This window comes from Meleagris gallopavo, chromosome 6, assembly GCF_000146605.3.
Source record: "Meleagris gallopavo isolate NT-WF06-2002-E0010 breed Aviagen turkey brand Nicholas breeding stock chromosome 6, Turkey_5.1, whole genome shotgun sequence".
Classification (NCBI taxonomy): domain Eukaryota; kingdom Metazoa; phylum Chordata; class Aves; order Galliformes; family Phasianidae; genus Meleagris; species Meleagris gallopavo.
This window is the reverse complement of record NC_015016.2, coordinates 38,221,268-38,246,277: the sequence shown is the minus strand read 5'-3', so window position 1 is coordinate 38,246,277 and position 25,010 is coordinate 38,221,268. Positions and strand designations below refer to the sequence as shown.

General features: G+C 38.3%; 1 protein-coding gene across 3 annotated transcripts in view; it reads right to left on the bottom strand.

Annotated features, from left to right (window-relative positions):
• The window catches only part of RBMS3 (RNA binding motif single stranded interacting protein 3), a 600,418-nt gene that overhangs the window by 107,726 nt on the left and 467,682 nt on the right, over positions 1 to 25,010 (bottom strand). The window contains exon 9 of one of the 3 annotated variants that reach the window (XM_019616531.2): positions 23,332 to 23,376. The exons of the other annotated variants lie outside the window; for them this stretch is intronic. Coding sequence (XP_019472076.1) covers positions 23,332 to 23,376 — 45 coding nt within the window. The remainder of the gene's footprint in view (positions 1 to 23,331; positions 23,377 to 25,010) is intronic. 3 annotated transcript variants of the gene reach the window in all.

The following is a 25,010-nucleotide window of genomic DNA, read 5'->3' as shown; positions in this document are numbered from 1 at the left end:
TGAATCAATCACTATTACCACAGCATTACATTACAACTCAGTCCAAGGTTATTGTGTTCACTGTACAAAGTAAATAATGTTTATTGCTGAAAAACTACCAACCTCAAGCCAAGCATACTGTGTTATCGCATATTTTATTATAACTTGTGATAGTAGAGTATGCTTAGCATGCTCATCTGCACACTGGCTTTCTGAGGGAGGATGGAGGAGTCTCATCTCTCCGCCAAAATGAACTATATGAGATAGTCAATACAGCTAAGTCCATAATAAAACATTGTGATGTTCCACGCCCAGTTCAAGTAATTTCTTGTATTCTACTGTACTCAGTAGTCAACCTTAATAGTGAACTTGTTATTTTTCTCTCTCATGGCAGGTTTGCACCTTTCCAAACCATTTTTTTTAGAGACCTAGCAAAAAGTAATGCTGCCGTTCCCTTTGCACTGTGCAGTCATAATCATTTTTCTGTTGAAGAGAAACGCTCTTTGAACACCAGTCCAGTATTTGTTGTAGGTTAAATCAATGGGCTCCTTTTCTGCAGGGTGCCTGAGGGAGGCCTCACAGGCTGATTTCTCTAAGCGATGCTCAGTGCTATGGAGATGACGGCCACCTACTTCTTCCTAAATCTGCCTAAATAAAGCAGACTAAGCAGGTTTCACTACAGACAACTGCTGAAATTAAATGGCAGCTGGGCCTCTGATCTCAGAACAGATAGTATCTCATTATATTTTGCATCTAATTATATTATGTTTCCTATAAAGTTTATACAGAAACTTGCTGGGTTAAAACCCAACTTACTGTAGGTGCCCTCTCACTAGAGGCAGTGAAAATACAACAAAAGGGATAAAGCACACAAGAAGCAGTTGTAGTCACAACAAGAAAGAAGATACCCTTTAACACAAACTCCATATTTACTAAACAGGACCACCTTCTTTTACTGAGCTCCTACTTTTGTGTGGGATTTGTTTCACCTTAAAACAGACACATGCACTATAGGCCTCTAGATGTGTGCTTGTCCTCCTGAGATTCCTCTGTACACAGCTGAGAAATAAAAGTGCAGACTTATGGCTTGAGACATACACCAGCTTTAGACATCTGCTCTGTGACAAGATAAAACACCACTTGATGTTTCCTTCTGTTAATTGTAAGAGGAGATCAGGTGATGTAGTGGGATGCAGGCTTCTACATTCAGCCTGATGACCAAATTCAGTCTCTTGAACCTGAAGATTAAAATTATTACTTACAGAGCTGCTCACCAAAATGGAGAGAGATTTATTATTTTCTCATCTATCTGGCTGTCAGCAGTGCTAGGTAAGCAATGTACTTAATATGCTGAACATGTTAAAAACAAGGTAGAAAAGAAAAAAAGATAGTTAAAACACGCATCAGGTATGAAAGCAGGAAATAGCACTTTCCATATGGAATTTAGTGATACTGATTAAGAAAAAAAACAGAGTTTGCTGGTTGCTTGCCGATGACATGGCTGTAGTTGATGTCATTATTTTATACAAACACTAAGGGTACATTACTCTGCTGTTACCATGTTAAGTGGTCATACTGTAAACAGAAATCATTTTCCAAAACCAAAAGGAAATCAAAATTTGATCTCAAATATTAAAAATGTATGATAAAAAAACTGCATGTATGCATGGGCATCTGTGTGGATGAGAGTCTGTATGTAGGAGCTTTCCGTAGTATTCTCTTTGTTTGGGTTGTGCTACTGTTAGATTAATTTACCCCTTAGTTTAACAGCTCTTATTTCTGACACAGTGATGGATGAATGTGAATGAGAGCTGAGGGTGAAAGATTCAGATTTCAGCCTCTTTCTGTACAAAACACTGAACGTAACCTATTTGAAAAAATAATAAAAGATTTTAATTGTCTTCACTCTTTAGTACTGTATAAACAATCCTCACCATATGAGTAATATGGTGCACATAGCAGGGGACTTCAAACTAAATGATCATTGCAGTCCTTCTCAACCCAGACCATTCTACAATTCTATGAGTAGGTGAAAAGAATAATAGAAATTGTCATTGTTGCATTTTCTCAACCTACAGAAGTCATTCATATTTGATCCACATCCCAAACTCTGTTCTCCTATCTACTTCAGAATAGTCAATCCCTTGCTTCTCTTGGTCATTCACTTCTTATACTTTCACATCAGTCCAGCACAGCAGTTACTTTCCGTGAAAATGCTGAGAAAGAGATGACTGCTGGCCTTGCCCAGAATTTGGAAAGAAACTCAATTTAAAATCAAAATGGATTTCAATGTCTCTGGATCTGGCAGCAGTGAAAGAAGCATCACAGAAGCTTTCAATTTTTTCCACCAAGAGTTTTCAGAATAATATATATTAATGTACTTTCAGTGTTTGATTTGTTTCTCCGAGAAGCAATTTATGTTTAAATTCCAAGGCTGTAGAAGTCTGAAGAACGTTTTGGTTAACTTAATCATAGTAAACCAACATGCACGAGGATTAAAAGCAAAAGGCCACAGCTTACATGCAGTACATTTAGAGAATTAGCCACATGGTAGTGTTAAGATGGGATTGAAAAAAAAACTTTTAAAACTTCCAAACAGATTTTTAGATCCAGCAAGCTTGATCCTTGTGTCTAACAAAGGTAACAAATTACATTCAGCACAAGAGCTTGTTTGAAAGCTTGTCTGAAGCTCCTGATGCATTCAGAAGCCTACTCTGACCCATTTTTGAATTGAAACAGATGCCAGGGAAGAAGCTGCCGTAAGAATTTCAGCTGCCATGGGCAAAGGTTTTGAGCAAACTGCCCTCTTCCATGGATGACTGGTGCATTTACCCTATTTCCATAAAGTTTGAACTAGCAGCGCTCATTGGGACTGCAATAACAGGGAACTCTGGCAAACAGCCAGCAGAAGAGGAGAGGGAAAGTGTAGCTATTGGAGCGAAAGGAGATGCTCAGCCAAACAACTACTGGTAACAAACACCATACATAGAGCACCCAAACAAGGAGTGCTCCTGGGGAAAGCAGCAGAAACACAGCAGAATGGGACTTGCTTTTTAGAGGTTCGATTTGAGACTCCTTTTTATGATGACATAAGAGGATTGGACCATTGGACCACTTCCCCTGTCAACAAAGGAAACTAGTGTTAATAGAGAAAAATGGCAGGTTTCTAAGTGGTCTATTTTTGTTTCTGCATATTTTTTCCCCCTCTGGAAAAGCTAAAAATCTTATTAAAATAATTTGGCTGGCTTTCACTCTCTTCACTAATCAGACCATCTAGCAAGTAACTACTTGGTAGCTGAGAAATACTGCTCTTCCAAACTTTACTAGTAACACCAATTAACACAGCAGGAAATATAAATATTTCTACCATGCAAAAAGTCATTGCAAGGCACTGACATTCTTTGTTGATCAGGGTGAATAATGACTCACAATACCTGTGCAAGTTTAAGGGAAAAAAAAATAATAGCAGAAATATATTTTTAACCTTTTCCAAGCAACAATAGCTGAATTTTTGATAGAGGGGAAAAATTCCCCAGCTATATTTATTAGCATGTGAAAACGCATGTGAGATGTAATGTCTATTAGCTTCTATTTAGCGTCTTCCTCACACTAGGGAACTTTGTAATAAGAAGCAGCTGCAGAGAAATCAATGCTGGCCTCCATAGATGTTCTGCATTCATAGGGAAGGCTCCTCTGATTGATTTGTTGGCAACACGAGATAAAAACAATTTAAATTAAAAAAAAGAGCCTAATGAGAGCTAAAGTCTGTATAAGATCAGAGTGGAAGAATAACACCAAAACAAGGAAAAGATTCCTAACGGTTCCTCTGACCTTGCTTTATTAAAAGTTCTGTGTACATGGACAAGGACAATGGAAAGAGAGTGGCTTCTCCCTTAACTCTGACCCTCCTGAAGGCAAAATGAACAGATCACTTCAGTCAGTGCAGAGTATGACAGGGATTAGCTGGCTGAGATAATAACAGAGAGCTATTTATTCTTCTCCAGTTTACAGGCTAAACAGAACTATTCTTATTTTTTGGTGATTATAATAATGACTCCCTACTTGCACTGTGAAAAGCTAATGCTAAAAGCTCCTGCATGGCAGTATGGGGACAATTCAAGAGTGAGTATATAGCACCTGCAAGTCAATCCTGTACGCAGTATTGCCTTCAGAATACAGTGCCCCCAGAAAATAAATATTTCCTATAAATACTAAAGCACTATCAGAATGTCCCTTCCTCCTCCGCATAGTTTCCAATGCACTGCACTACATACACATATGATCCATAGCCAAAGACAGGCATCTCAGCAAATATTGAGAACTTGAAGGAAGCAGAGGGGGACCTGGACAATTCACAGAGTCATAGACGAATGAATCTTGAAAATGTTACAAAACAAAATTTCTCTTTACATAAATTCAGCTCAGCGCCACACTCCACGTAAGAAGCTAACTACACATTCTTGGTGGGAAATCTTTGGATGGATATTTTCTCTCTGACAGGCAGTGTGCATCTTTCAGCAGCACTACAGGTCTCTGCTGAATATACTGATGGTACCTAGCACACAGAAATCCTGTTGAGATCAATGAAACTTCTATGCATAGAACAGGCAGGGAATGAGCAACAGAGATCCCCAGGGTAGATAAGAGTCTTAAAAATCAAGTTCAAGGAAGGTGAGTTTGCACTGCGTTTTGCTGAAAGCCTGCAGTTTTACTTGTCATTGCTTTCTGAAGGAACACCAAGTTAATAATTGCATTTAGAGCCAGATCATACAGCTCTGTACGCTGCCCAGAAAAAGAGCAGGAACAGTTGACTTCCTGCACAGATCCACAGTCAGCATATAGATGCACTGGGATGTAAAAATTCCAAATAAAGTAGTATTCTCATGCCTAATGTACAGATGTTCACTTAATCTGAAGTACTCTTGGCAGAAAAGAATGAAGACAGAACATTTAGGCTTAATACCAGCTCACTTTTGTCTTTTGTCTGCTGGTGGTGGTGAAGTGGCAGAACAGAGCTGGTTATAATGCAAAGTGCTTTCATCCATGCAGGATTATGTCCCTCGCTCTTCTACGCCAGTTTTCATTTGCAAGCTCTCCAAGATGAAGTATATTTTCCCCAATACATGACATAATGATGGGGGAAACTGAGCACACAGAAGAGCTCATACCTTATTTTCACTGCACTTATCTTAGTATTTCACGCAGACTTCTCTAGATCATATCTTCTATAAAACACAGCAAACTCTGAAAGACATCAGCTGAAAGCAACTCCAGAACAGTTTCTTTATGGAGTATCTCTTTAAGTGATTCACTTTGTCTCTAAACTTAGTAGTTAGATGAGGTAAAAGCATTTATCTAAGTTAGTATATTCCAGTGTAGCATCAGTCTCTGCAGCTCATCCTCTAACTCACCACTGTAATCAAAATGTTAGCATGAATGACCCAGAAAGCATGCAATCACTCAGCACTGACACAAAACTACCTCTGTCAGGCCACATGGGCTTACAGGGTACAAAAGAGCTTTTTGCTGTGAATGACAGCAACTGCAGCAAATACACTCTACTGAATAGCCACCTACAAAAGACAGAACTATTCATCACACCATTCTGATCAAGCAAGTATTCCCAAACTGGAAAAAAAAAAAAAGTCCTTGTGCTTTATGTTCTGCAGCATTTTTCCACATACTGCTAATCAATTCCATTGGAAATGGAAACATCTCAGGAATATTTTCAAGCTTCAAATCCTTTTCCAATTATCTACATAGAAAAATGCATTGTTGTATATGGAGGAGAGAGAGCTTTTGTCACTCAGTGATGACCGCCTGGGCTGATGTATACCCAGGAGTGCTCATGGAGGATTCGAGAAGTGGTTGTATCTTCCCTAAGTGTGAATTCCCTATCATGCACCAAGACTGTGGAGTCATTATTCTTAATGATTCATTCAACACATCTGAGGATACACCTGGTCAAAACTGTTAGGCAAACCTTGGGAGTTTGCTTCCCAAGATTAGTGGTGCAATTTATTTACATACACATGATGAAAAAAATCAGCTCAAAAGTTCAATACAAAACAATAATTCATGTAACCAGACATATCTGCCTGACACAAATAAAAACATTCCAGTGAAAAATCAGCAAAATACATATTTAACAGAAATGTTCCAAGAAGCCCAGGTTCCAGTCACTTAAACTGAAGTTGGTTCTTATAGCACTGAGATACATACTTTATTTTGGGATCACTTGACGTGGAAACTGTGTTTGCAATTCAGCCTGCAGAAATGTAGGGGCTTCAGTTCCCCATGCAATTCACAAAGAGCAGGAAGGCCAAATCAACAAATGCTCCTATCTATCACCTCACTGCATTTATGCCTCAGTCCCTTACTGGGGAAAATGTGACATTTTCCTCTTATTAACGAACTCAAGAAGCTAAAACAGTTAATATTTGGAAAACGTTCCTCCAAATGCTGATGACTAAAGCAAGACATCCTTTGAAAAACTTTGACAGACAGGAGAGAACATCCCTGCAACCTAGCCTAAACACAAGTTTGAATCATGAGCAGCAAGAAAGGAAGTCCCTGTTTACCATGCTGTGGTATCAGCAGCTATGGAACTCTCCCAGGCCCCACCCCAGCAAAGGTTAGATTCTCATATAGCTTTCACCCTACAAAATGACCTAGGTTTTTAAAAACTGTTCTGTTTCTTCTAACATGGATGCTGATATTTAGGACTACACATTTTACAGATCTGAGATATTCCATATTTATATTCCATATTTATATGCCCAGATGAAACCTGAATGCTATGGAAAAAAAAAACCCATGCCCCAAATCTTCATGTGGCATCAGTAGCAGACCAACTCATTAAAATTCCCTTGCCATTGATTACAAAATACCTACAGACAGAGGAAATCATTTAAAGTCTTGGAATATTTTTACCTGGAAGCACTGTCTTATTTTGCACCTGTTTTGTATATACTTAAGATGTAATTTCTTTACCTGGTAAGAACAAGATCTTCAGGGATTCAGTAAAAGTAGTACTTTGCATTTTTACTCTCTTTGCCAACTGTTACACTTAGTGTTACAGCTGGAAAGGTTACTGCGGTGACAATGGGAAAAGAAACAGGGAAGGAATGCTCACCTGTATCCAAAGATATAGGTTCACAGGAAAGACTCCACAGAGGAGGGATTTCCAGAAAGAGATCCTTCTCCATGGTAGTCAGCCCTTAAATGAGGTCTGTGAGGTCACACAGATGAATCACCTTCACCAGTGCTCCCATGGCTGACTCTGTCCGTTCCTCAGGAAATCAATCAGAAGTTCAGGCCGTGACTCAACAGTTCTTATACACCAACCTTTTTCTTTAAACATATAATCAAGTCTAAAGGATGATTAAACAGGTAATGGAATGAGGCATAATGTGACGTCTTACTGAAAGATAGTAGGGCAAACACAATATTTAAACCTTTTTTCAAGCTTGTGATAGATTAAGAAAGCACCATTATGTAGAAAAGTCTTCATGTTACTTTAAATATCCTGTACATCTCCCATAAAGCTTTTGTGTAAAATTCTTGCCTGCATATATAGAAATGAATCATATCACATTATAGCTGGCTATGCATTCTTCCCTGAGCACACTATGCTCTAAATTGCAAAATCCATTTTTATTTTCTTTTTCATTTGTCACCTCACCACTGGAAGGAAGGTTTCCTGGAGCGTATTCCATTGCACGTCTGACAATATCAAGTCTGCCTTCAATACATTAGTATAAAAAATTGAAGATAAATGATTACATTTACATGAGGTCAATGAACAAGCACAGGAGACAGAGAGCCTACAGGATTCATTGTATCTTCTGCTACAAACCACTCAGGGACTTCTTGAAGAGAATACAGATGAAGAAAATAAGCAGCTAAAGGGAAAATAACTTATTTTTTAGTGTTAATTTTTAGATAGTTTCATGAATATTTGGATAAATAAGATTATATGAATATTTCCTCTTGTTGCCTGCCTTCTCGCAATACAGCAGCACACTGCACAGTGTTAGTCTTTCTTTGTCCTTACTGTATGTCAACCACTTGCAGATGAGACACTGATGGATTTTTATCTCTGAGGCATTCTGCTGCTTAATTCACAATTACTACATCATTCTAATCAGTGCATACATTCTCAACATGTTAATGCAATAAAGCATTAAAAGCGGTCAGTATAACCACAGTATAATGCTTTATATCATATATGTGCTCAAAAAGAGAAGGAAAAAAGAAGAAAATACTTGTGAAATCTGAATAAAGCAGACAGGCCAAGGATTTTTTGCTGGGCAAAAACACACTTTGGGATACTAAGGAGAATCTGTAAATATTTTAACATTGCTACAAGCAAAGGGATTAACAGAGTAGAGCTCTTTGATCAATACTTGCAGCATCATGTATTATTTCCAATGGGCATGGACAGCAAAATGCTATTTATTGATTCAAGTATGCTACACATCATTGAAGTTTAATACAAGGGAACATGAAATTCTCTCTTGATGAGGAGTAAGCCACTGCCCTGACCTTAGCCTAATCAACCATTACTTGTCCTGCAGACGCACTTGATGTTTCCTGGCCTCATTTTTCTGGGAGCTTTCCAAACCATAGACAAATCCAGTCTCGGACATCAAGAGATTAAAGTATTAGATAATTTAAGATGAAATTAAATAAAGGTTGTGCAACAGAACAAACAGAAGTGAGGAATGAGCACTGAGAGTATAAAGCTTGAAAACATTCAGCTCATCGACTAATTAGGTGTTCAGTAAGTACTACAGGATAAGAATCTTTTTTTTTTTTAAATATTTTTCTAGCCTAGATAAATAGAAAGGAAGAACTTGGGTAGCTTTTGTAGTTTCATTTTCAGCAGTGCCATGGAAGCCCAGAATGAACAGCAAATGGGAACACAACAGGCAGACAAAAGCTAGTCCTTCTTGTAGCACATCGAATACCACCTGATGAGATCAATCCCCAGTCTGCTCCAGACAACACTCTCTAACCGGAGCACGATGATTGAGTGCTACCATTTCAGAAGAGATAGGCAAGGAAGGAAGGGTGGGAGAGTTGCCCACTATGTTAAGAAATTGATAGTTTGCAAAGAGCTGCCTCTGAGAAATAATCATGATCAGATCTTGTGGGTAAAAATTAGGGACCAGACATATAAAGGACATCTGGTGGTCAGTGTCTACTACAGGCTGACTGATCAGAGGGAGCCTGTGGATGAGGCTCGCTTTCTTCAGGTACAATAAATGTCATGCTTGCAGGCTCTCATTCTGATGGGGAATTTCAACCACCCAGATGTCTGCTGGGAAGAAATCTAGGAGACTCCTGCAGTGCACCGAGCATAACTTCTTGGTCCAGGTCTTAGACAAAACAACCATAGGAGAAGCACTACTGGACCCAGAGCTCACCAATGCAAAGAATCTCATTAAAGAGGTTAAGATTGGAGGCAGTCTGGCCTGTAGCGATCATACTCTGACAGTTTTTAATTGCAACGAATATGGGCCTGGCAAAAAGCATAGTCAAGACTCTGAACTTGAAGAGAGCTAACTTTTGGATGTTTAAGGAATTATTGTATGAGATCCGCCTTGGAAGCTATGTCTAAAGACAAAGGAGTAAAGCAGAGCTGCAAGCTCTTTAAGGATGCCTTCCTGAGAGCATGAGAGCTCTCCATCCATCAGAATAAGAAATCAGGTATAGGAGGCAGGAAACTAGCATGGCTGAACAAGGACAAATTGAGGGAAAAGAGGGACACGTATAGGCAATGGAAGCAGGGATGGGTGGTCTTGGGAGAATATAGGGATGTTCTCTGGACATACAGAGATAGGATCAGGAAAACCAAGCCACAGATAAAACTGAACTGTGCGAGAAATGTGAAAAATAACAAGGGATTCTAATGGCTACATTGGTCAGAAGAGTCAGACCAATGAGAGTGTAGCTCCTCTGATAAATTAAAAAGAAGAATTGCCTACAACAGACATTGGGAAGGCTGAGGTACTCAGCAAGTTCTTTGTCTCATTCTTCACCGTCAGTCAGGCTTCCCATGCCTGTCATGTCATTGAATCTCTAGACAAGGGCTTGGGGAGAAAAATCCCTCCCACTGGAAGAGAAGTGCAAGTAGCCAGCAGAGAGAAGGGGAGAATGTCCCTCTCCATTCCACCCTCATCAGGCCTGTAGTGTGCACTGGCCTGGGACCTCAGGCAGAAGAATGACATGGAACTGTTGGAGTGGATGAAGATCTTCAGAGTGCTGGAGCACCTCTCCTGTGAAGAAAGGTTGAGGTGGCAGGCTTTGTTCAGTCCGGAGAAGAGAAGGTTCTGTTCCTCATTACAGCCTCCCAAGACTTAAAAGGAGCTTATAAACAGAAGGGAGACAGACTTTTTCATGGTCTGATAGTGATAGGACAAGGGGGAATGGCTTTAAACTAAAAGAGAGGAGATTTAGATTAGATATTAGAAGGAAATATTTTACTAGTAAGAGGCAAGGCAGTAGCAAGAGTGTCCATAGAAGCTGTGGATGCCCTATCCCTGGAGGTGTTCAAGTCCAGGTTGGTTGGGGGCTCTGGGTAGCCTGATCTAGTGGGCAACAACCCTGCCCGAGGCAGGGGAGTTGGAAGCAGATGATTGTTAAGATCACTTCCAACCCAAGCCATTCTGTGATTCTATGATTCTATTCAATACATAAAAGGAAAGTTCAAGAAAGCAGACCATAGACATTTGTGAAATAAAAGGCCTATAAGAGAACATTATTTGTCTTGTCATTCTGAGTCTCCTAAGATACATTGCAGGATTCTCACTCATTAATCTTATTGGAATACACAGTAAATTACATGGTTCTATTTAGGGGGGGAAAAAAAAAAAAAAAAAAATACAAACCTAATTAAACCCAACTCCTCTTTTTTTTTTCCCCCAATTTCTTCCAGTAGCTGAAATGTTTTGAAACAAATGGTGTTGCTCTCACCTCATGCAAAACCCTGCTGCACATGTGACTGCAAAGGAATAGCACAGACAAAGAAATTCATATCAAAGGCATTCCTACTGTTAAGACCTTTTGAAGACAAATTGTTGCAGTCAGCTTCTAAGTTCTGCCCTTTCTGTTCTTTTATTGTGTAATATTTCTTATATTTTCAAGAAAGCTTGGATTATGCCAGATAAAAAGGACATATAATACAACTGCATTACTGTAAGGATCAGTAGCATGTACTTGTAACAGGGCTAGCACAGGCAACAGACTGAGCATCGATGTGAACCTCTTTTGTTCTCAACATTGAGCATTGATTAATTCATCTCACAAACAGTCTGCGCCTGAAAATTGTGCTTACCCGCTGCAGAAGAGACCAAACTGTCACTGCAGTGTGAGAAGAGGGACTCCCAGCACAAGCCAGCCCCTCAGCCCCTGATCCACAGCCTCCTAGAGTTCAGCTTGTTCCCCATAGTTCTTAACCTACGTTTGATAGCACTGCATAATACTGAATTCAAACCTACTTTGCCTGTTTGGAAGTAGGTAATCTCAATAAAATGAAATAACTTTTGCTCAAAAGGGAACTCTCAATTTTCCCTTCACAGCTGCATTTTCTGTTACTCAATTTCAAGTCAAAGTGACTCAAAAAACCTGACCTAATCTTTTTAAAGGGCTCATATATTAGCCTTTAATCTCTTCCTTAGGGACTGATTGTATCTAGGAAGCAAGAAGGAGTTTCCCATGTAAACTTTCAAAAAACTTTAAAGGAAGCATATTGCAACTGCCATTGTTACTGAGGAAAAAGGATAGTCAAGGAGAAAATCACTACGTACTCTTCATGTTTTAATTTAATATATCATATACTCCCCAAGAAGTTTCTAAGTGACATACATCAAAATCTGAATATGAAAGTCCAAGGAAACCAGGTAAACACAACCATATATCCCTTTATATAAAATGTGATGTATTCCTAAAGAATGATTCTTGAAATAAACTTCCTTAAATTATCATTTTCTTTCTTTTTCTTTCTTTTTTTTTAAACAAATATGAGCCTCCTTTTCCTCTCAAAGCATTTTGAGTTTTCTTCTGCGGTTACAAACTTTTCTTACAACTCATCAAAAATTATGCTAACACTTCATGAGTTGTTTTAATAACCTTATTACCCTCTACTATTGCTATTACCAGAAATCACACAATTCTAAACACCAATGAAGGATTTCAAAGAACAAATTTCATTAGTATTGCTGAAATATGCTGTCACCAGCTTTAAAATGTCACCACTTCTAGCTACCACCTGACTTGAACCCTTTCCGGCGCTGTTGCCAACCTATGAGAACTCCTTTATGGCATCTGAACAGGTGATAGATGTTCTCTCGGCCGATAATAGAACTGATTCTTAGACTACTCTTTCTATACATTTATGTTAAGTGAGTTAAAAAAAAGCTGAAGAGGAGAAGACCATCTTTTCTCCTTTATAATGCAAACTTTATATGTAAACATGCGTAAGGAATTCTAATGAGAGGTACATTTTTAAATGTATTAAAATGAATTATGCAGGAAAACAGCAGGAGAGCAACAGATGTACAGATTCAAGGGTGACATGCTTAGTTTCACTTGATGAATGTTTGTTTTGTTGTTTTGAAAAATTAATGTAATGAAATATTTAAATTGAACAAGGAACTTTAAAATTGACTTGGGGGATGAGTTACTTCCTTGCAGGGCCAAGGTTTTATTACAGAATATATGCTCATGGCATCTGAATCAGGACTCTATGAACAACTATTACATTACTCCAGACATTTCACAGATACCTTAGAGATAGCACATGTCCAAACCATGGTAAAACCTCTTGTGGACAATGAGGCCAGAGAACAAAGCTTTCAAAGCAAACTCAGAGGACAGTGTTTCTAATAAAATGGTGTTGAGATGATAGCCTTCAAAAGCTTCTGAAGGCTGGCAGATGACCAATGGTCCAAAAAATTATGGACTATGCTTTTCACCTTCACCTGATAGTGACAGAAATAGCAGTGAAATTTAATTACCTTTCTTTCAGGTACTTTACCAAAGAAAGGAGTTAGAAAGTGATAAGAACCACCTCCCACTTCATACTACTATCCCTCTAAAGCTTCTGTTTGCTTTTCTAATTCCCAATTTATGTTTTTTTTTTTTAGATCAGTGAAACTATGTCTTTGAAAAGTACCTTCCAGGTATTTAAATTTGGGCATCCAAATCAAAGTGGCATAAAAACCAAGCAACAGATTCTCTGCGTAGCTTCTGCAGCCTTCATCACCAAGAGTTGCGTGTGCTTAACTCTCCACTGCAGCCCGTACAGCATATAGAGAAAAAGTATTAATTTGCTGATTGCCCAACTTGAGATCAAATCCCAGAATTATAAATAAGAGTGAGGTTGTAATGCCCAATGGAAAGTGACTGTGAACGAAGCAACAAACAGAAATTATTAACCTTGCCCTCAGTGCAAGACAATCAGAAAATTATTATTTGCAAAGAGGAGGAATGTTCCTGAGAATATTCAGCCTTTCCTCCACGTGAAAATTGCTCATGAAGCAAGTAAAGAAGAACAGAGGAGGTTACGATGACATAACTTGCATGCCGAGCCTTTGAAATGATAGCCTTGTGAGAAAGAACATGAATCAGAAGGATTCTTTGACTTAAAATAGCAGAAAAAGCAAAACAGAGAAAACCCTCTCCTCCCACTTTCCAGTACTATGTTCTTTACCAGTTAGAATGGCTTATATCTAAGAAATGCAAACTAAATGCATATGACTGATGCAGCTGCAAGGTTGTTTTGCAAAAACAAATGAACTTTTTGTGGCCCAATAATGTTCCTTAGCTCCAATCCAACTATGAACAGATCACTACCAATATCAGCACCAGCAACAAAAACCCTTCTGGCTAAAATAATCTAAGTTGCGTAATATGTGGAAATTTCATTATTTTTACAACAATTTAACCTCAAGAATTACTTGTGTATCTGCCAGGCACTCTTCTTCTCCCTTACTCAGTATCTTTATTCCCAATACACAAGATCCACAGTTTTCATGGTGGACTTCACCAAACGTATATTTTAATATCATGAAAATTCAATTAAACGGCAGAGTACAATTATCTGTTCACTGGCAAACAGGCAGTGTGCATTAGTTCAGCTCTGCTTTGCTGAACTGTGTTCAACTGCTCAAAGCATTCAACTGTTTCGTTATGAGATTTCATCAGACACCCTTGGCTCCGGCACAACAGCACAGAAAATGGGATGCACAGTGTCCACTGCTGCCTGTGTTTCGTCTGCTGCTGCTTGAAAGATGGCTCCACTCTTGATGGAAATGGTTTTATAAGTATTTCACATGTTAGCATAGCTTCATATACCTATGGTTTGTACTAGCCATATCTACTATCTACATACCTACATATACTAGCCACGTTCTATCTTGATGCTCCCCCTCCCTTTTAGACCATAGAAAATTGAAACTAACTGTAGCGGTTTTGCTTTCACCTCCCATCAGTCAAAATGCCTTATAAATCAGCAGTGATGTTATTTTATACCATGTTAGCCATGTGCAGCCTTACATCCTGGTGTAAATTCCTACCAGTGCACACAAGGCCACCCTGTCCCTGCACAGCCGAGCTGGCAGCCCCACGCTGATGGCACACAGTACATCTGATTTAATTCCCATTTAAATCTGAAACTCTCAATAGAGCCAGAAAGAGCCTTGATCCTAGGAGATGTTTCAAGGGAGCTGCCCCCCTCACTGATGCAGGCTGATTTCAGATCTGAAAATGTCATGCACAATTACCCCAAAGTCCTTGACTCTGAATCTCCAAATAACTCCCAGCACTATGCAGGCTTTTCTCTTTCCCCTGACAACTTTCAGAGCTTGATTTGAGTAAAGCACAAGATTTGTCCTTCAGAAGTACTTGCTAAAGTGAGAGCCCTGACTTAACATAGAAAAAAAGCACAGTATTTCTTTAAAGAAATTAAGCAGAAGAATGCAAACTATTGGGAAATAGATAGCAATAATGCCTCACAATGCAGGCAGCCTAAAGATTTCCAGTCTATTTTTTATTCAATTCATGTTTTGAGATCCCCCCCAATTAGAAAACCTCCTTCTTCATGTCAGAGGAACGTGTAGAGACTGGTGTTATATTAGGTTTGTATATTATACTGGTGTATATATATCAGCTTTGTATCGTCTTTCAGCACGATAATTGTGTTTTACAGTTGCTATATTGAGCTCATGTTGGGGTTTTGGGATATTACTGTATTGCTCCTCTAAGTCACAATCTCGTGCAATGTCAGATATCTCCAAATAAGTAAATCAGGTATTAAAAATTGAACACTTCTCATGTGGAATACCTGAAGGAATCTGCTCAAGGAGTATTGGATTCTGAAAATGAGAAAGTCTCAGAAGGAAGGAAAAAACATTTTATGTGGGCTGTAAAAACTATCTTTCTTACAGTCTGTAGTACAGAGACTCCAAACTTGCCATTTATATTTTTATATGCTGACAAAACTAATAATCATAACAAAGACCATAGAACATATCAGATCCTCCTCTCAACCAGGCAGCAATAGCCATGGGAAAACAGTATAATGCCATTAAGTGCCTGCTCCCCAGCCTCGCCTGTCTGTTAGTTCACCAGCCCAAAGACATTCTCAGCACTCTATCAACTTGCTACTCATGAAAATAAGCATAAGCACACAATTTTTTTTTCTCCTTTTTTGCCTATTTGCTGTAAAAGAAAAGGAAAAAAAAAAGAAAATGCAAAGTCTTTAACCAGGAAATTAAAACCAGGATCTAACAAAAGCTTGAAGCATATTTCTAATTTTGGCAAAGGAGGAGACTCAGAATCTTAGAAGCTGTCTTCTTGTCTGGAGTAGAGCTTTGAGATTTCCAAACAGACAACAAACAGTGAAAAAGCTTAAACACACAGAAAGAAAAAAAAAAAAAAGAATGAAATTGGAGATAAAAAAAAAAAAAATACAGCAGAAGAAAAATATACCAGGATCTCAAATGCAAAGGAATGTGCTGAGAATTGGCTGTTTTTAAGACTGACGCAACTTGTAAAAGCTAGCACGGAAGATGAGGAACTGTTTTAAGTTGATAGATACTTTAGAGTTCTGAGTAAGAGAAAATAGGAAATACCTAAGAAATTGTTATTTTAGTTTTGGCAGATATTAGGGACAGACTTTTAAAATGCCACAAGAGCAAAAGGATATCCTCTTTGAAGGGAAGAAGAGCTGAGCTCAATTGTTAAAGCCTGTAAAAAAGGATTGATGTGTGTGAATGTTCACATTCATGGCTCTCTATCCAGCTCATCTGAGATTTAATTCCAAGAGACAGGTATTTCAGCACAAAAGCACGTGCCAACAAATTAAAAGCAGTATCCAGATGGAAGATGCAGACAGCAACAATCTCAAAAATTAGCACACAAAAGTAAAATGTCAGGAAACTAAATTCCTTAAAAGCGATTACCTAGAAGAGCAGATTTATAATCTGTAAAAACAAAATAATACCCATGAAAACAAACACAATCTGACTTCAGGAGGTAATGAGCTTGAACTAAGATGTGGTATTAAGAATTAGATTTCTTTGAGATCTGCTGGTCTCAAAAAATATTTGAAAGAGCTACGCACCAATTGCTTTTATTATTCTTAGCACTCTAAACTCGCTATGAAGGATCAGGTAAATCTTTCTGTCCTTGGTCTCACCTTCTCTATTGTAAAAAAACTGGCTAAAGACCACTCATTATAATACCCTGTGAGGCAATTCACCTGTGAGATACTCAAGTACCAACGGCATTGAAGGAAATGGAAACAGATAAGAGTATTGAACAACAACAGCAACAAAAAAAGTCCAAAGCTATCCAAATAGAAAAAGAATAGAGTTGTTTTTAATGTAAGTGGAAATTGATATACAACTGTACATTCGGTGATTCAGAGGAGTTCTTAGCTTGTCCAAACAATTTAGAAAAATTGATTTTAATCTGTCTGGAACGATGAACTTTTAAGATAAAGATTCAGAACCACTGTTCAGAACCTCTCTGAATATAAGGCTCAGTACTGGGAGAGACCATTACTGTTTGGGACAAAAATAAAGAAATTTTGTAAGGGTGATTTCAGCATGCACTGAGAAGCCTTTCTCAACCATTTCAGGAAAAAGAAAAATCACATATGTATACATGTATGTATTACTCTATTTATATCTATAGAATCAGTGTTGCTGAAAAATAGATTTGCAAGCAGTATATCCAGGAGCTTAGCTGATGTAATTATTATATTGGAGTAGGAAAAGAAAGACAAACCCTATCCCAGGCTCACGAAGTAGACTCCAGTGGAGCAGATTTCCAGAAGAGATCCTTCCTCATTGGCAGTCAGCTCTTAAATGGGTCTAGGAGAGGTGCAGCCAGGCTCCACCCCTTCCTGCAGCACAGGTGAATTGCCTTCACCTGTGCTCCTGTGGCTGACTCATTGCTTGCCTCAGGTGATCAATCAGAGGTTCAGGCCGTGATTCAGCAGCCCCATACACTAGCAATTCTGGTATGACCAGAGCTCAAATGTTGAGCTCAAATCTTTCCTGGTTGGTAGCCTGTATCTAAATCTACAGAAATCAACAATGCAAAGCATATCCAGTCAGTATCTTACATATGTATCAGAGCTCAAAAAGCCCAAGCAAAACAGACAAAGCAAGACAAGTAGCTGTCATATAGGCTTAGCTCTGCTGATATAAACTTGTTATCAGACAAGGTTATCAGACGACAGAAGGTTTCTCCTGTCTAATGTGTCACAACACAAAACATTAAGCAATTTGGTCTGTACTGAGAAAGAGACAGCAAAGGATCATCTCCAAGTCCGTGCCACTGAGCCCCAACTGAGGCACTGCTGATCCAGTGTGGAGGAATCTGTGCCACCAGCAGGCAAACCCTTCCTGTAGGAGCAGGGAACTGAAAAGATGCAGATGGTGTCTGATCTAGGTCTGCAGGCACAGGATGTGCAGATGCAGGACTGTATTTACAAGGTCAGTGCAGCTGAGGTTGGCTCAAAACCCAGGAAGGAAGTCTTTGAAATGTTGGCATAAAAAAGATGGTGACAGCAAGGCAGCATTAGCTGCGAGGGAGACACACTGCACCAAGCAGTCTGGAACTGGGAAGAATTTCAGCAATGGAGGCACTCTCTACAAGGTGCTCAGCAACAAGGAAAGAGGCATGCAGTCAGCTCTTCTTCCAGCAGTTGCTTGTGCACATTAAACTTGTTCACACCAGGAAAGACGCAGGCAAAAAACCACTGGAAAGTGACAAAATAAGGATTAAACCAAAGGACAAATCTATGGTAGTTCTTAATGCTGCTTCTTTCTCACAGAAAGTGTGCACCGTGAAGTTTCTACTATGGTCTGTAACAAAAATCTCTCTGCTCAGATGTGTGGTGTAAGGACTTATATCCTAACTAACCTGGCACTGTCTCTCCCCTTGAATAATCTTTCCTTACTACATCTGCCTTCAGTGGTGTACATCGACTGCCGATGGACCCACAGTCAACAGTGTGTGATATTCTGATTTCCTGCTTGCTGGTTGTAAGTCCCGATAGCTACATTTAATTTTATTAAATGCACTTGTGCTGGCTACAGCCTTTCACAGGCCACTGCAGAGCTCTGTTACAGTCTTCAGTTTGAGACTGGACTACTCCAGATTAATCACGTCCCTGGAAAAAAGGCTAGATTATCATGTCATTTTCTACAGCAGTTATTGCTAGTCACTTCCTACATTGCTCTTCTCTTGCAGAGGGCCAGAAACATGATGATAAATATAATTATGTATGTGTTGTTTTTGTTGTTATTGTTTTTTTTTTTTTTTCTTTTCTTTTTTAATTGAAAGATGTGCAGCAATCAGACAGAAAGGTTTTCATGTTCACTGCTAGGTATGGGATACAGTCATGAGAAATTATAATGAGGTATCAAATTAACCATTGATTCAGCTCCACTAGTGGTAACTGAAAACCATTATGTGGCGACTGCTCTTTTTTGGGGGTCTGTTTGAAGTATGTTGGTGGTCCTCATGTATTTCCTAGGAGACAAACATGTGCAGAACAAAACCCACTATCAAAATCAATATAATTAACATCTTTTTGAAGTGCTCCACTTAAAGGATGGGTGGATCTTCTTCCTGATCTTAAGAGTTGATCTTTCTTGTGCAACAAATGTAAGCTTTGAGCTTCTAAATTGTTTTTGTCGTATAAAGAAACAGTTTTATTGCCCAGGTCTGACAGTCTGATTTGACATATTAATTTTCATATACTTGGTAATACTAACAGTAAGAATGAACAGTTTCAACTACCCCTAAAATACTTCAATACCTAACTACTAATGTAGTTTAATAGGACTGAGGTACTTCTCAAACTACTTTAAAAATGCCCATGGTATTATATTAGGAAGAGATACTGCAGGGTTAGCAAGGAGCCCACTTGCCAAAAACCAATAAATAAAGAAAAGTCTTGGAAAAAAAAACTTTTAAAATTCAGTCACGCTCACTTTCTTTATTTTTTTCCATCTTGAACTGCTACTGTCCCTAGTATGTCTTTTGTTTTCTTAGCACTGATGCTAAATCCCAGTTTGGATGAAATGTCCAGTAGACAGTATCAAGACCAGTCACCAAAGCCACACGATGAACAAAAGGACTGCATTTCATTGAAATTAGAGGTAAGCAAAATGTATTTGTACAAAAATGAAAAATGAAAAACATATCACAAAAAATGCATTAAGGATACTTAATGACTGTAAGGCAGATGGTGTTCATGGTGCTTCTGCACTGGGTGATTTTATAGATGGAAATTCACACAAGGATATAGTAGGCTGCTGGGTCATATTTTCTTAACTTGAATAGGAACTACACATCAAAATGGTGTAAATAACAGTTCTGAACTCCAAAACTTTATACTCCATCACAAGATTATGGTATTTGGAGAAAGAGAGAAAAGGGAAGGGAAGGGAAGGGAAGGGAAGGGAAAAATTAAGGCTTATATTCAGTCAATTCAAAGTATAATCACTAACCCAATAGCAGAAGAAGAAAATTGTATTACTTAAGGTAATACTTTAGGTGAAGAACACCCACAAAAATTGCAACATTTTTGGTTAGCTTTTTTGGAAGGGTTAAAATTTGCATTTTTTGAAGATGAAAGTCTTACATGCAGTGACACTGGTAAAGCTTGCTCTTTGCAAAGTACATTTTTATATCATACCAATAAAATCAATGCTAAAGCATCACTTCTCTTCCCTTCTCTCATTTTTTTCTTTTCTTTCTTGTTTGCTGAACAGTAGCAATTCAGAAATACTGTATACTCAAGGATTATATATAGGGTGGTGGTAGAAATGCTACATACAAAATGCTGTTTTAATGAGCTTTAACAAAAAGGATGCATATAGAATCAGACATCCAGCACCTTTCCCCTCCCTCTTGATGTTTCTCACATTGTAGAAGGCAAATTGCAGGCACATCACAGACACCGTAGCAGTCACAGTAAAATAAAGGCTGTTTTGCCTCTTTAAAGTTCCTGTGATTTAACCTGGGAAAGACCTTTCTATGATGTTATGATCAAACACTTCCATTCAGACAAAAAAGACTAACAGAAATGGCCAAGAAATTGGGATTCTGCAGCTGCTAAAGATGGCTGATCATCATAATGTCATTGTTAGTGGGAAAAAAAAAATCAAATAAAACGTTACACATCAGTTTTCTCAGCAGTTTCCAGCTAAATGGCTTTTCTCTGTTATGCAGTACTATTTGAGGAGGAAAAGAGGCAGAGACTGTCTTCAATTATGCAAGATGCTCCTGGTATTCAAAACAAATGGAAACTGCTGTTGTGATAAGCTCTTCTTTTGTCTGAATGAATTACAAAGGGAAAGATCTTTATGCGCTACTTGAGAGACTTCATGCCACTTCATGCTTTCGAGGTGGGAGCTGTGCAGCAGAGTCCTCAGTGTTCCCCTGGCCAAAGGAAGGATTTATTTTTTGAAGGACAAAAGGAAAATGGCAGAAAGGCAAGACCAGGAAGGCAGACTATCCCATTCTTGTTATATATTCTTCCCTTTCCCACTAAAGACACAAGTACCAAACATCTACACAAACTAGAAAGAAGAATTTGGAGAAAATGCACCATACAGCCCTGATGGAGAAAACTACCTCTGTGAAGCTGCCACCCCAATGTGTTCAGAGGCAGAATCATTCATGTCCCTGCTGAGTGGTGTAAGTGGCAGGGACCAGGTGCACATCACCTGGGTGCTTACTGATTTAAAGTAGTGTTCCAAAATAGACTAAAAAAATCGATGCCCCAGTTTTATTGGGATATCTGAAAAGGACAGTCCCAGAGGCTTCCACTTCTAGCTGAAATATGGACCTCCAAAGCAGTAGATCAAAGATCTTATACTTGTACATTTTTAAGCTTCAATAAAACTTTTGTTTTCAGGTTAGTTGGAATGTACAGGGCAAAGGTTCAGACTGAAACTTCTGATTGAAACTTATCCATTCTTCAAATTTCAAAACGTTTAATGTGACTTGAAAGCTAGTGGAAAAGTGAGAGTGAGGGAAGAATGAGGCAAGAAAGGAGCTGAAAGGGAAGTAATTCCCCTTGGTTAAAAAAAAAATAACAAAGAAGAAAAGAACACAAACTGATTTCTGGATATTATTGAGCATAACACACTGTTAGCTCAGGAGGTTAGCCTCTGTTATCCTGTGCTCAGCTAGATTGATGCCCTTGCTGAAGTTAGCATTTTAGTTGGCACAGGTGTGACAACACTCTACTGCAGCAGGAGGGCCTGCAAAGCAGATGTACTCCATCATTTAAATTGTCCTGAAGGGACTAATAAAGTAATGCAGAAGAAGTTATGCCAAGGGGAAGAAACAGGAGGAGTTTTGCCACTGCTGGCCAGAGTTGATGTGAAAACAAAATTCCTCCCTGAAATCTGAATCATGTACAAATGAGTTTACAATGTTCCATGCTCTTATTTGCATGCTTTTATTTGTTTGTTTTGTTTTATTTTAAATCGCCAGCCCTTCAGACCTGTGCAATCTGAAATTCAAGCTGTGAATCTTTCTGGCTCATAAATTTTGCCTGCTATAACACCTGTGCAACTCGTTTGTCTGGTCTTGGATTTTCCAAGTGCATCCAAGGAGCAGTGCTGTCCCTGCACCAGAAACTTGTCAACACCTCTATGGCTGACATATGAGCATGATAGAATTCAGTGCACCTGCTCTCAGCTGTGTTGCTTATACAGTGGTATATCGTGTAGAAAAGTCTTTTTTGCCCATCAGCAGATACATCTGTCTTTGCATATAAGGTGAAGAGATTTGCTGAATCATTAGATGTACATAGTCACTCTCCAAAGCAAAAATTCACTTTGAGGTGAAAAGAAAAATGTATACATTAAAATTAGTTTAGATAAACTGTGACACAGTTCATTACCACTAGATATTACAAATGATAAAAGAATGCAGTTCTCCATTTATGCTACAGGCTTCTGGAAATATTAGGAAAGATTTGACAGGTGACACTGTGACAGGAAAAAAAAAAAAAGGAAAGAAATAAAAACCAGAATGATCTTTTCTCATTTATATGCCATATTGTTCTCTAACTTCAATCTTATAAACCAAGCCAAAGATCTTAATCCAAACTACAGTAATGCTGTTTTGTACATCACTACATGAATTACTACAATACCGCAGACAAATTGGTCTTAAGAATTTTTGTTACTTCCAGATGCAAAGTAATAAAAAAAAATGTATGAAAGAATTTCTCTTTAATTATACAGTCAGATTACGAAACTCAGCATTTCATAATAAAGTTACTTAAATTCAAAAATATATGGCTCTTTTCCTAAGGACTTACAGACCAGTACCAGCATAAATAAAACAAGACAAATATGTACCACATCAGATCTTTAGACCTTCCCCATCATCAGCGTCTTTACGTATTTCTGGAAAACCAGGTCTTAGACAAACTTGGTACTAAGTCTTTTCTCACACGAATTCCTTGAAGAGCCCAAACTATGCGATTTAGCACTAATACATACCTCCTAATGTCTGAAATACAAATTAGCCCAACTCACGTTTCTTTGAGAAATAGATATATACCAGCTACTGTGCTTTACTGCATAGATATCTAATTCTGTATCATGCTAGAAAAGGGAGAGTTTGTTTGAACTAAATGGAAATGAGATGAGGGTTTGATTGGATAGGGGATTTTTTCCTAGAAAGTATCCCTTTGTCGTTAAAGAATATATAATCTTCAAATTCTAAAAAAATCTAGGAAATCAGGAATGGAACTTTACAGCAAGACATGGAAATGTGTGATATGAAACCAGAAGCATTTACCTGAATGGCAGCTCAGCAAGAACAACTGGTTACATAAACATAACTCTGGAAAAGAGAAGAAAGGAGCTAAAGATGGAGAAACCTCTGTTGTTCAGTGATCAGAAACGACACATTTGAAATTCCTAAGAATAGTAAGGATCAAAACAAATATTTTCTGACTTTTAAAGGCTTGTCTTTGAAAGGAAGGAGACAATCCAAGGAACACTTGATTTCAGCTGAAGTCATAAAATAATGGACATCTATAACTTAAGAGTATATACAGGTTGGATTAAGGTCAAGTTGTATTTGTCTGAATACTAGAAGGAGAACAAAGTTGCATCACTGATGAGGCTGGCCACACCACAAATACCTTCATGAGCCACAAAACCCAGCCACAGAGACCTACCTAGGGAAGCAGCAGGCTGTATATTTTCTACTAATTCAATATCCCTCCTATAGTTCTTTGGGAAGGAAGCCTATTTTTATGGCCAAAGTCTATGTGGTTTTAATTGTTACATGATGTTTGAATAATCAAACAATAATTTCCCAGGGACTCGCTTTTTTGATGGCTGCGTTTGCACCAAGACATCTCCTAATGTCTAACGTGACCTAGGCAAGGAGTCCACAGAGGCCATCCTGCATTAAGCAGTTTTCCATAGGAGCCTGAGCTGGGCATTGCTGCCTGCACGCTGCCCAGGACATGGGAAGCATCTGGTGTGCAAAGTGGGATGAGTTACACTGACCTCATGGTCGTTCACCAGGACTTAGGGAGGACAATAAGGAAGGCATTAGAGACTTAGATTGTCTGTCAGAGATAAAGATTATGAACTGACAGAACTTAAAAAGGATGTTTTTAGGGTTCAAGATGTAAAAGAAGTTTCTGCTAACAATGAGCTGAGCACATGCATTCACAGAGCACAGAAATTGAAGATAACAGCAGTTCCATAAAAAAATGACAGTCAGGTATTGGAGACAGGATAAAGAAACAGAAAATCTGTTAAACAGTCATTTTACAAAAGTCTTTACATGGATCGTATTTTCTGATATAGTAGGGAAGGATGTTTACTGCAGTCATCAGATAACAATGAAAATATTTACGTTACTGAATTTACAGAAGGTAGAGGATGTAAAAGATTCAGATAACATTAAAATCACAAACTTTAAAGAAAGTGAAGATACAAATGAGGGAAATTTTATTTTTCTGAACATAGATCTTCCTGAGGATAACAATATATATAAGATAATCTTTTTAAACCAGCTTTACTGAGTATTACCAGTATCAAACTTAGCAAAGCATGGTTTAAGTTCTCTGTAGTACTCAACAACTGTTTTTAGCTAACTACAAACCAGTACCTAGTTAGTTTCTCCCTTTGACTCCTGTTTTGTTTTGTCTAAAACGTCACATACATATCCATGTATATACAAAGAGAGGTAGAAAGACATGGATATTTATAGTAATTTATTACTCACCTCAATAACGTGAAGTAAACTCCCCAAGAATACAGTTTTGGAATAGTTTTTAAGTGTTTTATGCATACAGATCAAGAGACACAAACAATAAGATAAAGAAGCAAACTAAAAGAAAGGAGCTAAGAAGTTCTCAAACAACACATTTTAGGTTAATTCATTCATTCAGAAAAACAATTGACATCATCACTAATGACATATAAGATACCATTTGTTCATCCAAGCAGAAAGAA